Consider the following 19,394-nt stretch of genomic DNA (forward strand, 5'->3'; position numbering starts at 1 on the left):
GCTCTCTAGCCCTGAGCCCTCTCTGAGAACGAGAAGCTGTACGTGTGTGTCTTTGTGTGTGTGTTTGAGCACATGAGCGCCTCTGTGTTTGTGAGGACCAAATGGCTTCATATCGACAGTAGGTTCAGAAAAACAGCTAAATGAAGCACTGTTTTGGTTCTCACTGTAATGGGATTACTTCTGCAGTGCTTCTATGTATGTGAAAAGTGAGTAGATTATAGCTATAGTTTAGGTGGAGAGGAATGTCAGCAGCAGAGAAGTCTGCTGAGTTTTGCCCCTGAGCCTCCGGGGTTATTCCCACTATGGCCCATGTCATAATTCACAGACACGTTCTTATCCCAAGTCGTAACATGTTGCCACTTTGAAGTGGACTTCTGTACATGTTACGCTCTAGGTATCAAAAGAGCATGGCACCCAACACTGGGCCGTCGATGAAGGCACATGCTGGCACTGGTGGATTAGGCAATGATAAAGGTATAGAGAAAAAGCGGACGTCAACCTTCCGTGGGAAAGACTGGGGTTTGTTGAATCCATCCACTGCCCCTCCCACCTGCCCGAATGAGACCTTTGTGCTTCTTATATAGCTGTTACAGACAGCGTTTCAACCTGTGGTCATCCAGTGTCATAACATGCAGATGCATCAGGTTCCATTGGGCCACGTTCTCAACTGATGCTGCCTGCCCACATATCATGCTGCCACATCAAGTCCTGGACAGTCTGACGGCACCTGCATGATATGGTATATATGGTGTTTTCTGTGTGTGTTTGGATTTGTATATGTGGGCTGTGCCTACTGGTTAATTTGTTGTAAATGTGCGCTATCAAGTATTCACGCCATGTCTATGTATCATTTTACACATTAACACTGTGGTATCAGGTAAAAGTAAAAGCATGCTCAGCTTGTGTTGTAGCTGTGAATGTGTGATGTTAGGTGTGACTTAATTATTCAGCGCTGAGTTCAGTGCCGAGTTCTGTTATTATAAATGCGTAATTTATGTAGTGCACAGAAAGAACTGTTTAACATCATCTGTTATAAGTGGTTGCAACAGTGTGCATTGAAACAGGAATCAGAGTAAGTACACGAGAGGTGGAAAACTTGAATCTTAATTTGAATGGCTAGAAAGTCTATACTAAATTCTACACATTAACAGATAATATACTTTAACAGATGTTAACAAAATCCAAACTTTTGCAGTAATATTCCCTCTGACTTGACACAGGATTAACAGTTTTCCACGAGTGTTGTACTCTCTAAAGTCCACTGAGGACAAAATCTGTTTAGAAAAATAAAACAAAGGTGTTCTTTGCAACTTAAGATCTTGTCTCGTGATCATAAGCTTCAGACTGTTCTGCAGTGCCACAGTGTTTCAGCTGAGTGTTGTCTATGTGTTTAGTGTGAACAGGAACTGCTGTGTGTAATATCCTGGCCTGTTAAACTGAACTGTTGTGGATATTAGTGTACAGGAAACCTGGTCCACACCAACAGTCAATTCAGCAGTGAAACTGGAGGCAGTATTATGTTACTATTTATCTCCCACTTTTTTCCCTGTTCTTTAACATGTTCAACACATTGTCTTACTTTGTTATTGTACACTTTTTTGTATCAGATTTTTACTGTCAAAGCAGGCAGACTTTTAGTGATGCAGATTTGATCAAATGTTAACAACTAGGCTGCAGACTGAAAACATGAAGCTGTAGATAGTTTTAAATTCAATAATCTGATATTCAGCAGTTTGATCCTTAATATTTCATCAGTTTTTACCAGATTAGTTGTGCAGGATAAAGCTTGAATGATATTGGAAAGCTGTTATTTTAACCTTGTGATATGATATGGATACTCAGTTCTTTGCGTGACTCGACAGTAGTGGGAAACTAAAGAAATGAAGTTAGGGACTGCCTTAAATGTGCAACACGTGTTTGATTATAAAAACCATTTATGGTGTGCTCTATCAAAATCAATTTGATGTGGCAACAGCTCATTTCTAGATAAACATGTATTTGTGTCAACATCTCCTTCTTGTCACTGTTGGGCTTTTGTTTGGATTTGATGATAAGAGTTTGATATTCTGAAAGCCAAGATGGTGAGTTCTCATGTGAATTCTTGGCTTTCACAATATGAAAACCTCTTGAAACCCACCGGGTTGCCTCTGATGACCCGCTTGGGTAAGTTCTATATAACATATTTATTCAAACCTTAGGTATTATCAGTGGCCATGCTACACATTGTGAGCTCAGTTAGATTTCCAACAATTCAATCGCTCAGTTCAATTTAAGTAAACCATGAGCACCAAAGTATAATTAACTCAGATTTGACAGCATGGTAAATGAGAGACGGGAAAAGAGGTGACTCTGTACCACTGAACCAATCCAATATTTTCTTGTCTTTTTGCACCGCGTTGTTGGGTATGCTTGTTTTCGTTACTTTGGTGGTTACAAGTCAAGTATCCACAAGCTTTTCTGTGTAAATTACACACTGGGACATCCCCTAGAGTCCAGTTTGGAAGGCCAGTATCTTCGCAGTCACCATACTGCAAACTTTTGAGGCTGTTTCCTCAAGATCATGGCCCAGTGACAGTTATTTTGTGAAGTATTTTGCTTAATTTTTGGAGTGCAAAAACAAGACTGATATCATTAGCAAGCTTGGAATTTTAACTTTCTAACATTGTATGAATCTCAAAATTTTGTTTCAGGATCAATGTGACTGAAAAATGACAGCAAATTACATTTTTCAGGTTGTGTGACAGTATACACAACATAGTCATTGCATTCACATTACATCTGGTTGTACATTTAGTACCAGGAGTCACTTGCAGTTTTTGCCAAGACAGGTATATATACATCTGACACCAACTGTGACCCTTCTCAAGGAAGGAAGTGAAGCCACAGCTTTGTGACAAGACAAAAAAACAAGTAAATTAATATAGTGAAAAATCATTCAGACTTTATTTCTGAGACTAGATGAACCTTTTCCATGTGCCTGAAAGCACACCTTAATATTGTCAGCTTCTCGGTGTATGGGCAGACATTCTTCTAAATATTAACAACATTTCATGCTTTTGTTTGATCTAACTCCTGATAGGTGCTCAGTCACACATATTTTCTCCCACTTTGATGGCAAAGTTAGATCTGTTGAAATTGGGATAAGCTGTCCCATGAGTCGGGTCAATAGTTTATCTCCATGAGAGTCCATGGCATCATGCCTCCACCCAGCCCCCAGAGAGAGGACTCCATGGGGACATCTTTGCAACACTGAACTACTTCTGACCACTGATTTTCCAGATTAGATCATTTCTCTCCTCTCTGTCTTTTATTGCTCTTGTTCTCACCCTGTCACCCCTTCATTATCTTGTTCTTTACTGAGGCTGTTGTAGAGATTGGGTTTTTTCCCAAAGCTTCTTCTTCATATATAAGATGACGAACAGATGTATTTGAAATTGGGATGTAGAAAGAAACTTCACAACATCTTACCTATGACCTTCTCATTTTCCATCTATTTCGCTTCAGTGGTTTACTCAAAGTGGCTGATAACGCTCTCAGAGGAAGCCACCGAGCCACTCCACCCATCTTTATAGCATGAAAGACGCGAGTCAGGTTCACCCCCATCAAAGATGCCTTGACTTCTGCTTTATCTGCAGCGAGGCCTGCAGAAGTAAACAGTCTCAATCCGAAGTGTTTCCTGTAATTAGGAGATTTGCACTTACAGAAACACACACACACACACACACACACACATGCAGACACACACACACACACACACACACACACACACACACACACAAACACACATGTACACAACTATTTTCATCAAGGGAGAGAACTGGCTCTGTTGTGCCTCCATATAGCGTTCAGAGGAATGCCAACCAACTGGTGTACAATAAACACTTGGCTCTGAGGTTCATATTCTCACCGAGGCATTGTGTCATCTTCAACACTCATATGTTGCCTCGTGTCCTGCCTGTACATTTGCTCTGTATTGAGTCCTAGCCTATAACCATACACAAGTCTGAGCTGTGTTTAATTAAAAAATGAAAATAAAAGGCAAAATTCAACATGTACTGGTGCATGAATAAAATGTTGCCGTGTTTTCCAAATAAACAGCTCAGTTTTTCAGTCGCTGTCATAAAACAGCCTGATTACATTATCAGCCAGTCTCATTGTTTTGCCAACAGGAAATAGTTTACCGCGAGTAAACAACATTGTATGAAAAGAGTTATAGTGCGTGTTTAATATCCTGCCATGTTAAGCTGAATTGTTTGGATTCTTTTTTTTTCGACAGCGTTCACAAAATAAGCACACTAGAAACTTTGTCCACCACCACCAGTGAAATTAGGCAGAAGTAATTTATCTTTTTTTTATCTCCCATTTTTCTACCTGTTCTATTACAAGTTTAACTCTTATCTTACGTAATCATCAAACCCAACAACCAAATCTGTACCCTAAGCTAAGGATGTTGTATTCAGAGTATTTTACCACTTGACCTTGCCATCACACAGCATTTTTTCTTTGGCACTACATTTCTCACCTGCTATCGGTCAGCTCAAAAAATCCTTTGATGGGGCTGTGGTTTAAAAACGTTTGTAAACCTGTAAGCCTACTATCATGTTTCCAAAGATCCACGTCCCCATTGTAGCCATATAAAGTCCTGTTACAGTGCACATTCACCTGTAAAGGCAGAGGGATGAAAAGAAGCTGCTCCTTCTAACCATGAAACACCTTGTTAAATCAGACTTAGTGAAATTCCCTCATTACCTGCAGTGAGACCCATCTAGACCTCATTACTCCCTTTATTCCCTTCACACTGAGCGTGCAGGCTTCCATCTGCACCGCCATCAGTCACCATGGAATATTTAAAGCCAATCGTCATGAAGCCTGCAGAGTGGATTTCAGAGCTGCCACACTGGGATAGATTAAGACTCACTGACCAAATTAAGAGTGAAGAGTGAGTGTTATGAGTCTGATTCATGTGGCCTTGTTCATTTCTCTATTTATCCCTCCATATTCCATCTCTCCATTCATTCATTCATCTTTTCCCCCTGGTGGGTTGCACTCTCATCGGAATCACTGAGGATTTCTGTCAGGAAATCTTCTTACAGCAGCACTTGGCAAGATTTTTATGGGGAAAAAAACACACCGTCTGATCAGGCTAAATCATGAAGAGCAGCCCATCCACACTAATGAGGAGCTGGAGATTTGGCCCATTTCCTGCAATGAAATGTTGGTGTGGGAGTAATCCCTGCTCGGTGGTCTTGTATGCACACTGCAGGTCACCAAATTGCAGCTTTAGAACAAAATACTATGTTTTGTTTTCTACAATAGTAAGCACCATGTCCATGCAAAGCAACAACAGAGCCTCTCAGGTCCTTCTGATCAAACACTCAGACACATTTTTGGAAATGAGATTATTTGCTTTCTTGTCAAAAGTCTTTCAGTCAATTCTGAAGTTACAGCCAGGAGACAGCGCAGCACAAAGACAGGGAAGAGTGCAGTAGATATCAGTCTCCATGCCCCCAGTTTGGAGAAGCAGGCTGGAGTTCCACTGTATGCAATACTGAGAGGATTTTCATCGCTGTCCTTTCTGTCAGACAGCTTGTTCCAACAGGAAAGCTGTTAGCAGCTTCAGTGCCCCGCTCTTGTCAAAGCCACCAGACTCGATTTAAAAAATCAATTATTTTAACTTGCTGAATACGGGAACTGCTGGTCTACTGCTGCCTCCATCAGTTAGTTACTTTGTCTTATTGCGTGACTTTGGTGAATTCGATTAACCCTTTCAGATGCGAAAGTCAGACAATAACACAATGAAACTGACTGATGGAGGCAACAGCAGCTCCTGTTTACATTTATGTTAAATTACTGTTTTTGTCAATGGAGTCTGGCTTTGATAAGAACGATACAATCACTTCATTAACTTAATGGAAACCACTGTCTGAAAGAAAGGTAACACAGTAAAACATACTCTCAATATACTGTAGTGTCCACCTAAACAGACATTGAGATTTTAGGAAGGACTTTTTTAGATATGTCTCCAAACTAGGGATGTGCCGACCATCATATACTGTATGTAATATACCGTCTATGGATAAGTACATCCATTCCTCCATCTGTCCGTCTGTCCCTCTCTCTGAGACTTACAGCAGCCTCTCAGTAGAGTCTGTTACAGGCTTACTACAATCATCAGAGAGCCGCTCCACAGTGACTCATTGCATTTATGTTTAAGCCTCTTTCTGTCATCTCTGTATGTCCACTGATCCAACCATCCATCCATCAGTCAACACCTCTCCAGACTGGAGGTCTGCTTCTCACCGCTACAGCAAATCTTCTTAGGGTCCAAAGACTGACTGATACAATGAATCTCTTCTATTGTCCTTCCTCTCTCCTCTTCAGCACCTTTTTTTTCATCCATCTCCTTCCTTACCTCTGTGGATTTCATAATGACTTCACCGGACTGAGTCTTTCTTAGACAGTCTTTTACTGTATAGCACATACATTCTCTTTCTCTCTCAGCACTGATCCTTTCTCTATCAGCGCCATCCGTCTCCACAGTAACAGAGAAGCTGATACCTACACCTACTCTCTGTGGAGATCTCTTTACATGGCACATTGTTGCAGTTCTAATTTCAGCTGTGCAGGGAAAGCAGAGTTGTTCATTAGAAAATACATTTATTTGAAATTGAAGCTAGATTTTCCTAACACCAGGGGGAACCCGGAATCTCATTACAATCAGTAATTTCATGATCGCAGTTTATTAGTAGACAATGTTGAAGTCATAGTTACAATTTGAACCCCAAATTGCCTCTGATGGCTGTTCCATTTGGTGTCTGTTTAAAAACTGAGTGCCTCGTACAGGAGCCTCAGCCATCAGTTTGTGTGTTTGGGAATGGTTGAATGTGACTCGTAGTAATCTAAGGAGCTGGAAGGTCGCACTAGGGTGGGCATTAGGGTGGGCAGTAGGGATGGTGGGTGGAATCAGCCAACCATGGACTTTTATCTAGGAGCCTACTGTTCACTTCCTGTGTAAATGTAGAGCAAAACCATGATGATTTACTCCAAACCCAACCACATGCCTTTGTAGCCTAATCCTAACCATGTGCTTTTTTTTATAATGTCCTGGTGTTGGTTTGCGGCATCCCGGAATTTCAACAGCAGATCTACAGTAGAGTGTAATATGTAGATGCTTGTAGTCCACTGACAAAGATAATGTTAATGATAATGTTAATGTCCCTCCCCAACTGCTCAGTGTAAATAAGCAACCGTTTCCTAACAAGCTCACCAGATCATTTTTGAAGGGATTATATGTCAAAATGTTTTTTTTTCCCAAGATTGTTCCCCCTAGTCCCACCCTACTCTGCTGTGATAGGCTAGTATGAACCCTAACCACGACCTCTTTGCACAACCAGCCTTGACCTAATCGATGTAAAGAGTACTTAACAGTCACAGCACAGTAGTACTAACCAATCAAAAATAAATAAATAGCAATATTAGGCTAATAAGTTAAAAAAAAAAACCCATCAAGGAACAGCTTGGATGCAGGAAATTTTATTAATGATTTTAACTAAGCATTCTTAAGGTGAGCACTGTGCAGTTGTATTATCTAGGAAAACAAAAGTATTGGATCAGGACTCGTTATCTGCAGATACTCAATAATAAATTAGTTGGATCAGATTTGATCGGATCGGATCAGATTGGATCGGGGAGGGCAAAAAGAAATGACATCCCTATACATCACAGTAGGGCAGGACTAGGTTAAATACGAACTGACTACACTGCTTGATTCCACTGCCCACAAGGGGCCAAAGGGCTGCTATTGAAGTCAAATATAAAAAGAAGTGCCTAAAAGTAAGGTATTGTTCTGTAACAAGAGTTGCATATAAAAACAAGTTATAACAATCGCACCACAAAACATCAATCTGTTCTTCTCTCTTTAGCTGATATCCTACTGGTTCACCACTTTCTGTGTCACCACCTTAATATGCTGGAGTAAGCAGGCAGGACACTTCTGAAATACACTTTCATTGTGACTTTAAAGCAACACCAGGGAACTTTGCAAGTTGGTGACCCCAAATAGTAGCCAGCCCGAGGCCACTATTTGAATACTGCGGACTTCAATACCCACAAGTCATGTACCATGACATTGGTAGACCAAGTTTCCTCTTTGTAGTATATAGCTGGTGCAGATATAGTCAGGAGGCGCAGCAGTCACTGATGAGTCTGGACAGAACACTACTTCATACTTTTGCACTTACATTTGATTGCATCACTTCCTGTGCATGGAGACACACTCTTGTTAGTTACAATGGTGGCACCCAATGGCACCAATTAGTGAGAATGTCTTGTTATTCAGTCCCCGTCTCAGTACAGTGATGCAGGATACTACAGTATGCATCGTGCATGTGTGTGTGTGAAAATCTTGCGTGGCTTTGAAATCACTATTTTTGGAGTGCAGTGTCGTGGCTGCAGAGTTGGTGCATGAGAGGATGTCATTAGCTAGATTCCAATCATTTTGCATTAGTATTCACACGAAGCTCATGCCAATGAGCACACACACCGAAATCTTATCAATTTTTTAAAATGTGCACACCTGCCACATTTCTACATTGCATGCCTTCTGATGAACACATAAACACTTGAGAGCTGGCAGCCGTGTTAGACTGATCAGAATTGACTCAGATGCACCTCTCCTCAATGTTCAAATTTTTAAAAGGGATATTTTTTTTAGGGAAGAGTCTGAAAGACAAAGAAAAATCCTGCTCAGAGAAGAGGGGAGAGGTCAAAGATGAGAAAGAAAATGAGAAGATTGGGAGTGTGTGTGTGTGGGGGGGGGGGGGGGTGTTTCGATTTATTTGTTACTATCCCTGTCTTAGAGGTTCTAGTATGGACAGTGAATGAATTTTCTGATTTCTAACAACATTATCCAAAGCAACAATATTTTTCCCAAAGTAGGGAATCTCAAAACTTTGAAACTTATGGTAGTAAGCAAAAAAATATTGCATGAAATAATTGAATGAATAGAGCACAGTGATCTTAACAGTGAATTTTCTCAATCAAATGTGTAGCTGACTGTCACGCAGTTACAGTGCACTTAAATATAAGTTGGTAATTTTCCTAACTGCTGACACATTAAAGTAAACATCACACATATAAAATTATTTTCAACAGAAAAACAGCTAAATACAAGCATGCAGAGAGGGCATGCCACATTTCTCTGTTAGTAGCAGATGTGTTTTGGCTCTCTGCTGCCCCACTCTGGTCACACATGCACACCACAGTTTACTCTGACAATGAGTTCCTTAGTGGTGCATTTCAGGCTGCTCCAGATACATGAACTCTTCTTATTTTGCCACATGACAGCCTCTGGTGGATTCACAAGCTTGTTCTCTGTATTTCATTTAGTACACAGTGTGACATAATACTGATACTGAATGTAGTAATCAAGTAAAGAATAGGTTCGTTAGACACCAACTTAGCAACAATGACATGAATCCAAGTAAAATGCATTGTCCCTTTTGGTTGATCACAGAGAAATATTGAGTTTTACTTTGTTCCTCTCGTTTATTGAAAAGTATAAGAATCTGTAACTTGAATAATTTTTGATTATTGTATGTAATGGTGTCTATGAAGAAGATAGCATCAAGAAGATGCTAACATAGAGTTCCCCAGGAATTTGTCTTAAAACTTGGAAATGAGTTAGCATTTTAGCACTCCCAGTGTGCTCATCTTGAAGTCAATAGGTTTTTTGAATGAGTTTTTGGTTAGAGGCCTAAAATAAGTTCTCTGGTTAAAATCATGATATTTCACAATTGCATTTTTCAGGCTGTAAAAGTCATGTAATTGCTAAATATCATTGAAAGTATTGGAAAAGTCATTGAATTTTCTTGTGCGTAATGAAATTGTTGCAGTAATCTTCCACAGACAACCCATCACATTATGTAACATAGCATCAAATTTATTTCCAGTCGCTGGAACCTTACATAGCTGTAATATGGGTTGATGTCTGACGACATGTTGTTTATTATTACATATGTTTCCTTATTTTCTCACTACATAATGTCATTTCTAACTGAAACAGAGGTAAACATTTTGACACTGATGATAAAAGAGTTGTTTCGTGTGCTGTTGCAGGATTCCCAGCATTTTTTTTCTCATGTCAACGTCACATATAGACGTCACATAAAGCCTCTGATAAGTCTGTTAGATCAAATCTTGTCTGGATGAAGAACAGAGAGCTCTGTGGACATGCAGCTGGACAGATTGACTTCTTGGGATGACCTGATAGAAACTGTTGTTCTGAACTAAGTTTCTGCTGAGCGAGTCAGTCGCTTGATGTTGACAACTCAGAAGATGTTTATTGTAGACTTTTGAAGACCTCACGTACTCACCTGCATGGATATTCTCCCAACACTGGTTGGTAGGAGCAACATTTTTAATGATTTTCATGATGGTGAACAGACTTCTTTTTATATGTTTATTCCAACGACATGATGAAACTGACCAATGAGCCAATGATTTCTCAGATTCTTAATGCATAGACTTGCCTTTGTCCTTTGACATTCATGCAAGACTTTTAATAGTAAGTGGAAATCTGGCAAACTGGCTTGATTTCTTTCAAAAACTGGATGAGCTACGCATAAAGACATGTCCTTAAATTTATCAAGAAATTAGTAAAAAGAAAAGAATACCTGAAAAAAGTGCATTTAAAGTTATAATAACTCTATAACATAATTTTAAATATGTAATTGTGATATCTGTTAGCACAGTTTTTCCCTAGCTTTTTAAAAAGTAATTTCCTGAATCTAAATTGACTTTTTTTGCCCTGGGTTTCAAAGGGTTAATCACAGATGCTGTTATTATCATTTATGGCATGTGAAATCTCTTCCCCACAGTCCATTTTAATCACTGTTATGAGTAATGTTGGATCAGATCCTAATTTGTCAAATCTGTGTGCTGGTGACATTTTTACACAACATAAGAATTGTAAAAGTTTTCTTGAAGGCAGCAGCAGCAGCTGAGTTATGACATGATATGAAATTCAAAACGTGTTTACTACTGTGTCGTCAGCTTTGCAAATGAAATTTTGACTGCTGTTATGAATACAGATGCATTCAGCTCCACTCTGTGAATAGGATGAAAACTTGACCTGTCTTACAGAGAGGTCACACTAACAGTTCTCTCTCCTCCTCCTCCAAACAGGGATATGGGCCCAGATCCAGATGCCCCAGCATAGTATGGATGTGATCAAGGGTCAGATGGTGGTGCTGAAGGCCTCGTACAGCACAATCCCGGCCAGTGACTTGAGCACCAACACCATCCTCTGGAATTTTTTCTCCTCTAACGTCTCCCAGCTGGTAAGGAAATGAACACCAGAATCATGGAGGTGATATTTGTTCATGTTTTGCTTCATATCCTGTATATACAGTATCTCCAGCCCAGCAGCTGTGGCTATAATATGTGGGATTACCTACAACCTTTGCCTGTTCTTACACTGTTAATCTGGCAAAGCTCTTCCTTCATAAACCCTTAGAAATTAATCCAAGACACAAAAGGTTTAAGGTTTTAATACAAGCACTGTATCGAGCACTGTAGCTCTCCTGCATTAGGAAATAAATTCAGTTCAGTTAAATTTTATTTATAAAGCCTGTTATCACAGATGGTTTACAGCATCAGATGTCCCTGTGTCCTTAGACCCTCACCGATACTAAGGAAAACTCCCCCAAAAAAACCCTAAAACATGGGGGAGAAAATGGCAGAAATCTGAGGAAGAGCGACTGAGGAGGGATCCCCCTCTCAGGATGCACAGACATGCAATAGATGTTGTAAAAAACAATAAAATTACAGTACACAAAGTGATACATAGGAGGGAGAGAGAGGGATAGATGCACAGCAACAATAAAAGTAACAATAACATATAACAATAGTAGTAGTGATAAAATTAATAAATGTATTTTTTGATAGCATGTAATATTACATGTTAGTACATATTGTAGTTTATGTATGTGGTTATAATTCACTTATAGTTATGATAATAATAGCGGAGGTATGATTGATAATAAGTAGTAGTAGTTAGTGTGGAGTAGGATAAATGTGTTTTTCCATATCAGATTCTTTATGAAATAATGGCTGCGTTAAAACATGAAACGAAGCAGAGGGGTCTTGCATAACAAGTCCCATCTGAACAGCCCCCTCCTCAACTCTGTATTGTGTTTTTACACATTATCTGGAGACCTGGCTGTGGCTCAGTTTACATATCTGCCCGGGTCAGATTACTGGGCTGTACAGATGGACGAGCCAAAAGAGGATCACAATCAGAAAGGAAACAGGGGAGAGGAGAACTCAGAGAGCTGGAAAAGACACAGTTGATTAAAAGTGAAGCTTTTTTTTTTTTTGCCTGGATGGCCATCCAGTGTCCCACTCTGCTTCACTGTCATTTAGAGCCAAAAAGATGAATAAAAAGAACAAACTGTCTCTGCCTCAAAGACAAACCTGGATACCGCAGCTCTTCAGAGAGTTGCATGTGTATGTTACAAAGATGCACAGCCATCCCCACGGTGTGCAGTCAAGATAATGTGAGGTAAATGCTTCTGACTAACTATGTAGTGAGCTGTTTAGTGTTTTTTGTCTCACACCAAACCTAACTGGCTTCCATGAACTAAGTGGTATTGACTCAATCTGCATTGAAATTTCAATGTTACTTAAGCAGGTTGTTAAATCAGTCTTTAACCCTTTGAAACAAATTGACAAATTGGTTTGATTTAAAAAAAAAAAAAAGAAAGGAAAAAAAACATGGGGGGAAAAGGCAATGACCACCTTGGAAACCACCAAGAAATGTTTTTTTTATTATTTATCTAAATTTGTTTCAGAAGAAAATAAACCACTATATATATTTTTTTTAGTTTTTGGAACATTTTGGGTCATTTTCTTGTTGTTGTTGTTGGTTTTTTTTTAACATTTCCTTTCTTTTTCTCAGTCTTTCCTCTTTTTTTCTCTGGGTAATTTTCTTGTATCTTTTCTCTAATTCCTTGCTGATTTTGGAGCCATACCTTGTTAAGTTGCTCATCGCCTTTTCCCCATGTTTTTGAACAACCTCAACTGGCCCCCTTCCAAAGTAGCAGCGGCTCTAGTCCGAGCTCTCTTTGGATCTCTGAGCTCTTCACCCTGTTTCTAAGGCTGAGCCCTACCACACTGTGGTGGAAACTCATGTTTTGTGGTATCCATGATCTTATTCTTTCGGTCTCTAGCTCATGACCAGAGGTGAGGGTCGGAATATGGATAGACCAGTAAATCAAAGCTTTGCCTTCGACTCAGCTCCCTCTGAGCCTCAAACAGCCCAGCATGATGCTCCTATCCCAGCAAACACCACACCAAACCACCTGTCCAACTCACGCTTTATTCTACCCTCACTTGTGGACTCGTGAAGATACTTGAACTCTTTCACATGGGGCAGTAACTCTATCCCAACCCAGAGGGGGCAATCCACCGTTTTCTGGCAGAGAAGCATGGCCTCAGACTTGGAGGTGCTGACTGTTGACCCTGTTTGCAGAAATCACTGCTGATATTCAAAGAACCAACTCCTGTGATGTACATTAAGCATTCAAATGCAGACACACAAAATCCCATCAGTTGGGATTTATTCTTTTTTTCTTAGCAGTGTCCATTGTGTGTTCCGGCACACTGAGGGTTAACGTTAGCTGTACATGATTCTATAAGAAGATTTTATGAGTAGAGTACAAATTGTGTTCATGTAACTCAGTTTATTCTGTCATGAATTTAACCAAATGTTTTTTTTAAAAAATGTCCAAACAATCACAATGTTTTGGGCAGGAGATGTTAGGATTAAAATCCTTCTGACCCCTCTGACTCTGGGTTAACCACCAAATACAATCATATTGACATGCATGTCACTGAAACGGCTCTCTCCGTTGTTCACTAATATAAACAATTACATGTTCCTGAACTGCATGCTCACAAGCCGTTTTTATTTCCTGTTTCTTTACGTCTGATATGTGCTCTCTGTGTCTTTTCATCCAGATCATCGCCTCCACCAAAGGCTCCATGAGCGTGGGCAGCTCCCAGTTTAAGGGCCGCGTCGGGTTCACCGCTAACATGCCGTCACGGGACGTGTCGCTGTACATCAACAACACCCAGGAGACTGACTCAGGACGGTACCTCTGCCAGGTCATCATCCCTGATAATCCTGGTCTCACCGCTGAGCTCAGCCTGGACGTGAGGGGTAAGAATCACATCCTGCCTGCACCACGTTCTGTGAGCTCACAAGCTGCTCTTTGTTTTGAGAAATTTAAGAAACCAACTGCCTTGATACAGATAAATAAATATAACTATTAGTTTAAATGTATGTATATTTCATACCTAATTGTGAAGTTTTTGCAACTTAAAAATGAGGGGTTAATTAACTTGTTCTATGCAACTGACAGCAACTTAATTTTTTAAGTAAATCAAATTAGTCTGACTTAACTGAATAACTACACTACTATTGTTGTATGTATGTGTTGGGCGTACATGATACATTCACGCAATCAACACGTGCTGAATCATGCACTTTGCATATTGATAAGGCGCTTTGCATCATGCACTTTATAGCATGCACTTTAGGCCATATACTTTACATTGCTGCTGTTGATTCCTCTGTATGAATTGTTGTTTGTTTGTTTCTCTCTTTCTTCTTTGCCTTTTCTTTCTGTATTTCTATTGTCTGCCAAGGGACTATGAATGTAAATTAGTGTCCCTGCTGGATCTGTCATATTTATATTTGTATTGGTGTATATAATTTTAATGAATATGCTGTGTTCATTAAAAAAACAGGATATAACCAAACTGAAAAATAAATTAATTAATTAATAAACAGTGAAATGTTTTCCTTAAAGAGAAATATTTCGTCAAAGTAATTATTTTTTAAAGATTTACTTTACGAGGATTTAAAGTGGATTTGTTTGATTTTACAGCTCCTTTTGTTTCGTGCTAACTCTGGCCTTGTCTTAAGATGTTCAGGATGAAAATAATCCTGCAAACAAATCTTTCTTTCTTAAGCTTATTTTATTTATCAAATGCAATCAGTTTCTTAAATACCACCAAGATAAAACAACTATTCAGCTGAGTCAGACTAACTTGGTTAGCTTAAGCTTAAGTTCATGTCACTTGTCTTTTTAAGATGCCTTCAAGAAACTAAGTAAACACAACAAAACTTAAAGCAAAATCTTAAAAACAGATATAAAGTAAACAAAAGGTAAGAACAGTTATATTTATTTCCTGTATTTTTTTAAGATCAACTTGTCAGATTTTACAGTGACTTTTTAGTCAATTTTCCAATGTAAGAACTATAAATATAGTTGTACTTCTTACATTGAAAACTTGACTAAACAGGGTTAAATGACATATATTATGATGTAGATTCTAACAAAATAAACTCTGTGTAATCCTCTTGTGTCAGTCCCTCCTGCTGTTCCCAAGTGCTCTCTGTCAGGGAAGCCGGTGCTGAAGGGGAATGTGACTCTGAGCTGCAGATCCAGCTCTGGGAAGCCCATCCCTCTGTACAGGTGGAAGAAAACCAGTCCCACCTCGGAGGTCTTCTTCTCACCCATGCTAAGTGAGTGGAGCCAGCACACTTACTCATTCTTATTACTCACTTTGCAGTACCATGTATGGACCTGCTCCTGTTACTGGAGTTGAGCAAGGACAGTCTTTGCGCTTATGCATTGTTTTAATTCTAGAAATATGATAATCAGTTGTGTATGTAGCAAGTATCCTACAAACTATAGTTATATAGTAATGTAGTATAATTCAAAATACAGTGTCAAATTAAGCATATCCACAATTGCGTCAAAACAATGCATGCCACTGTCATGCATTCTGACTTTGTGCTGTCATGTGTGTATTTTCATGTGCAAATGGAATAATATGCATACATGCATGTTTGACTGTAATTCTGCGTGTTTTCTGCTGCTTTAGATGAGAAGATGGGCACTCTGAAACTGAGCAACCTGAGCAGCAACATGTCAGGGAAGTATGTGTGCACAGCCAGCAACTCAGCTGGCTCAGAGACCTGCGTCATCAACCTGGACATCGTCACCTGTACGTAAACACACAACAGCACACACAATCACCATATACACAGAAAGAGAAAATTATATAAGCTGGTGTTTGATTACTTATAACGCAACAATTCCTATTTTTATCACTCATTTGAGACAGTTTTGAAGAGAAAAAAACCTTTGAAAAAAAAGATCTGTATGCTCTGTAGACATGTGCTTTTGTGACTGTAATCATTGTGTGTCCCATGATTAGCCACTAATGTGGGGATGATAGTTGGAGCCACATTGGGTTCACTGATTGGCTTCGCAATCCTCTTCATCTTCTTTTTCCTGCTGAAGAGGCGGAGAGACAACGAGGATGACATGGCCAATGAAATCAAGTAAGTTCATGCTGTTTACCTCTGAATAGCCTTAATCACTGAAGAAAAGAGTATTTTATCATTAAAAACACATTGCTTACAGTAGAACACTCCAAAACTCAAACATGAAGGCTGTCTGATGCCTTTCCAGAATTTCACTTGGTTTGAGGTGATTAACTTCATTCAATTATAAAGTTAATGCTCAATAAAAATGAGACCTGCTACTTTTTGTTGAAACAGTTTATTCTGTTTGCAATGGCAGTTTTAACAAAAAGATAAAATAATAAAAATTAGATTTTTGAGCAGTAATAAAAAAGAGGAGGTAATGTAAGTGACAAAGTGGTTGACTGATATGTCCCTGTAACTGTAAGGCTGCAACTACATTTTATTTTCCGTCCGTCTCACGGTTTTCTCAATCAAGCAATTATTTTTTTTTGTCTCTAAAATGTCAGAAACTAGAAAAAAAAGACATAATTTTCTTAAGTCCAATGTCGTCCAACATCTTCTACAATGATCACATTGTAGAAGATGGAGGCTGCACATTTGGCATTTTTGCATCAGTGACTAAAGTGTTTGATTATCAAATAGTTGCTGGTTTATATTTCTGTCAATCAGCTAATCTGTAACTTCTTCTTGCAAATCTTACATAATGTCATTTTTAGTTGTTGTTGTTGTTGCGGTGGTTCTGTCCATCCGTCCCATTTTCGTGAATGGAATAGCTGAAGACCGCCTTGAGGGAGTTTCCTCAAAATCCACACAAATGTCCACTATGAGTCAGAGATAAAGTTTTTGCACTTTGGTTGTCAGAGATCAAGGCTCAAGGCCACTGTGACCTTGCATTCATCTCATTCTCACAAATGCAATAACTCAAGAGCACCTTAAGGGAATTTCTGCAAATGTTGCAAAAAACATCCACTTGGACTCAACAATCAACTGATTTGAATTTAGAAATGCAGATAATAGGTCACAGGTCAAGGTCCCTGTGACCTTGCATTTGTCTCATTATTGTCAACACGATATCACAATCACCTTGAGAGGATTTCTCTAAATTTGGCACAAACGTCAACTTGAACTCAAAGATGAACTCTGTAGAATTTGATGGTCAAAGGTCAAGGTCACTGAGCTTGAGTCTGTCTCATTCTCTTGAACATGCCATCGAAAAGACAGACCTCAGAGTGCTTCCTCGAATTTGGCACAAAACATTCATTTGGACACAAGAATGAACTCATTAGAAGCTCATGGGTCAATCTCACTGTGACCTTACAAAAGATGATTTTGGCCACAATGCAACTAATAAGCTAATTATGACAAAATGACTAAATTATGAAATTACAAGATTTTATATCCAAAAGGTCAAAGGTCAACAAAACACTTACAGCCATTACGTCATAACGCAGGATGCCGGTCAGAGACTGAATTGGTGACACTAACCTTGACACTGTGCTGATTGTAGAGATCTTTTGTGCTGCTCGGTTGTAGAAGTTTTCACTGACATGCATGTAAACTGTAAGCGCAACTTGACTAGTGCACGAAGATATACAACCGCCAGGCAGTAATTTTAGTTTCCACTGTAAATGGACCTGCACTTGTACAGTGATTTCACCACTCAAAGTGCTTTTACACTACAAGTCACATTCACTCATTTAGACACATTCACACACTGGTGGCCAAGGCTACCATACAAGGTGCCTCCTGCTAAACAGTTTTTAACCATTCACGCACACTCACACACTGATGGAACAGCCATCATTCAATATCTTGTCCAAGATACTTCAACATGTTGACTGGAAGAACCGGGAATCAAACCACCAACCTTCTGATTAGAGGATGACCCGTTCTACGTCTGAGCTACAGGCGCCCCTATAAATGGTAACTTGTGTGTCCTGTCCACCTCCAGGGAGGACGCTCAGGCTCCCAAGCGTGTGTCCTGGGCTAAGAGCGGCATGGGTTCAGATATCATCTCCAAGAACGGCACCCTGTCCTCCATCGCCTCCAGCCCACACCATAAAGAGCCCTCCCACCACCACAACAACCACCACCACCTGCAGCAGTACCCCCAGCGTCCCCCTTCATACACTGCCTCCATCATCACCGCCACAGGCAGCACAGATGGCTACCGCCCGTCCCGCCACCACGGAGCCTCCACCCCCACCCACTACAGCTACAACAACGACACCACCCTGCCTCAAGGACAGACCGTCTCCTCTGAGGCCAACGGGGGCTCCCTCCCCAGACCGGAGCGCTACACCCAGCTGCCCCAGGCTCAGGTGCTGCCGCAGACCTACAGCCAGCCTCACCTGCAGCTCCAAGCTGCTCCCTCCCCGCCACCGCTGCCCACCTCCACCATCACAGCCTCAAACATCACCCGCATGGGAGGGGTGCCCATCATGGTGCCTGCACAGAACCAGGCCGGATCTTTGGTCTAACGCCAGCAAACAGTGCTGTCGACAGAAACAGTGGAACACTGCCTCTTTACGCTCTCAGAAAGGGTCAGCTGATTTTTTTTTTAAGGGAACGCTTTAACTAATATTTAGCAAAGAATTAAAGTAGATAAAAAGGTAAAATTCACTTATTGACGCTCGCTGGTGCCAGCAAGCTTTATTGGCAAGACTTTCAGACACAGACTGTTAACTTGCTTTACTATATTAAGTCTTTCATATTCTGTAAACACTGTAAACACTGCAAACTATGTATAGATATGATTTTCATACATTTTTGTCCAGTATCCATTTTTCTACATTACCAATGCGCATTTTTAATAATGTATTTTATTTGTTGTACTTTGTTCTTTTCAGTTGTAGCTTTTTAATGTCCTATTATGTTTTGTTCTCTCCTGACACACGAATTCCACAAAATGAGCAGCAGCTTGATCATCATGTGTGTGCAGGTCTCATATACAGATAAGAAAAGGGTTATGCAGGTCAGCTGTACTTTATTTAACCCTTTAAAACCTGGTCACCCCTCACAAGCAAATTGGTTTGATTTCTTTCAGACACAT

General features: G+C 39.9%; 1 protein-coding gene across 1 annotated transcript in view; it reads left to right on the plus strand.

Annotated features, from left to right (window-relative positions):
- The window catches only part of esama (endothelial cell adhesion molecule a), a 75,424-nt gene extending 56,030 nt beyond the window's left edge, over positions 1–19,394 (plus strand). Inside the window, exons 2-7 of the mRNA XM_042499717.1 lie at positions 11,185–11,339; positions 14,020–14,221; positions 15,437–15,592; positions 15,955–16,077; positions 16,291–16,417; positions 18,294–19,394. Coding sequence (XP_042355651.1) covers positions 11,185–11,339; positions 14,020–14,221; positions 15,437–15,592; positions 15,955–16,077; positions 16,291–16,417; positions 18,294–18,822 — 1,292 coding nt within the window. The 3' untranslated portion in view covers positions 18,823–19,394. The remainder of the gene's footprint in view (positions 1–11,184; positions 11,340–14,019; positions 14,222–15,436; positions 15,593–15,954; positions 16,078–16,290; positions 16,418–18,293) is intronic.

This window comes from Plectropomus leopardus, chromosome 13, assembly GCF_008729295.1.
Source record: "Plectropomus leopardus isolate mb chromosome 13, YSFRI_Pleo_2.0, whole genome shotgun sequence".
NCBI classification, from domain to species: domain Eukaryota; kingdom Metazoa; phylum Chordata; class Actinopteri; order Perciformes; family Serranidae; genus Plectropomus; species Plectropomus leopardus.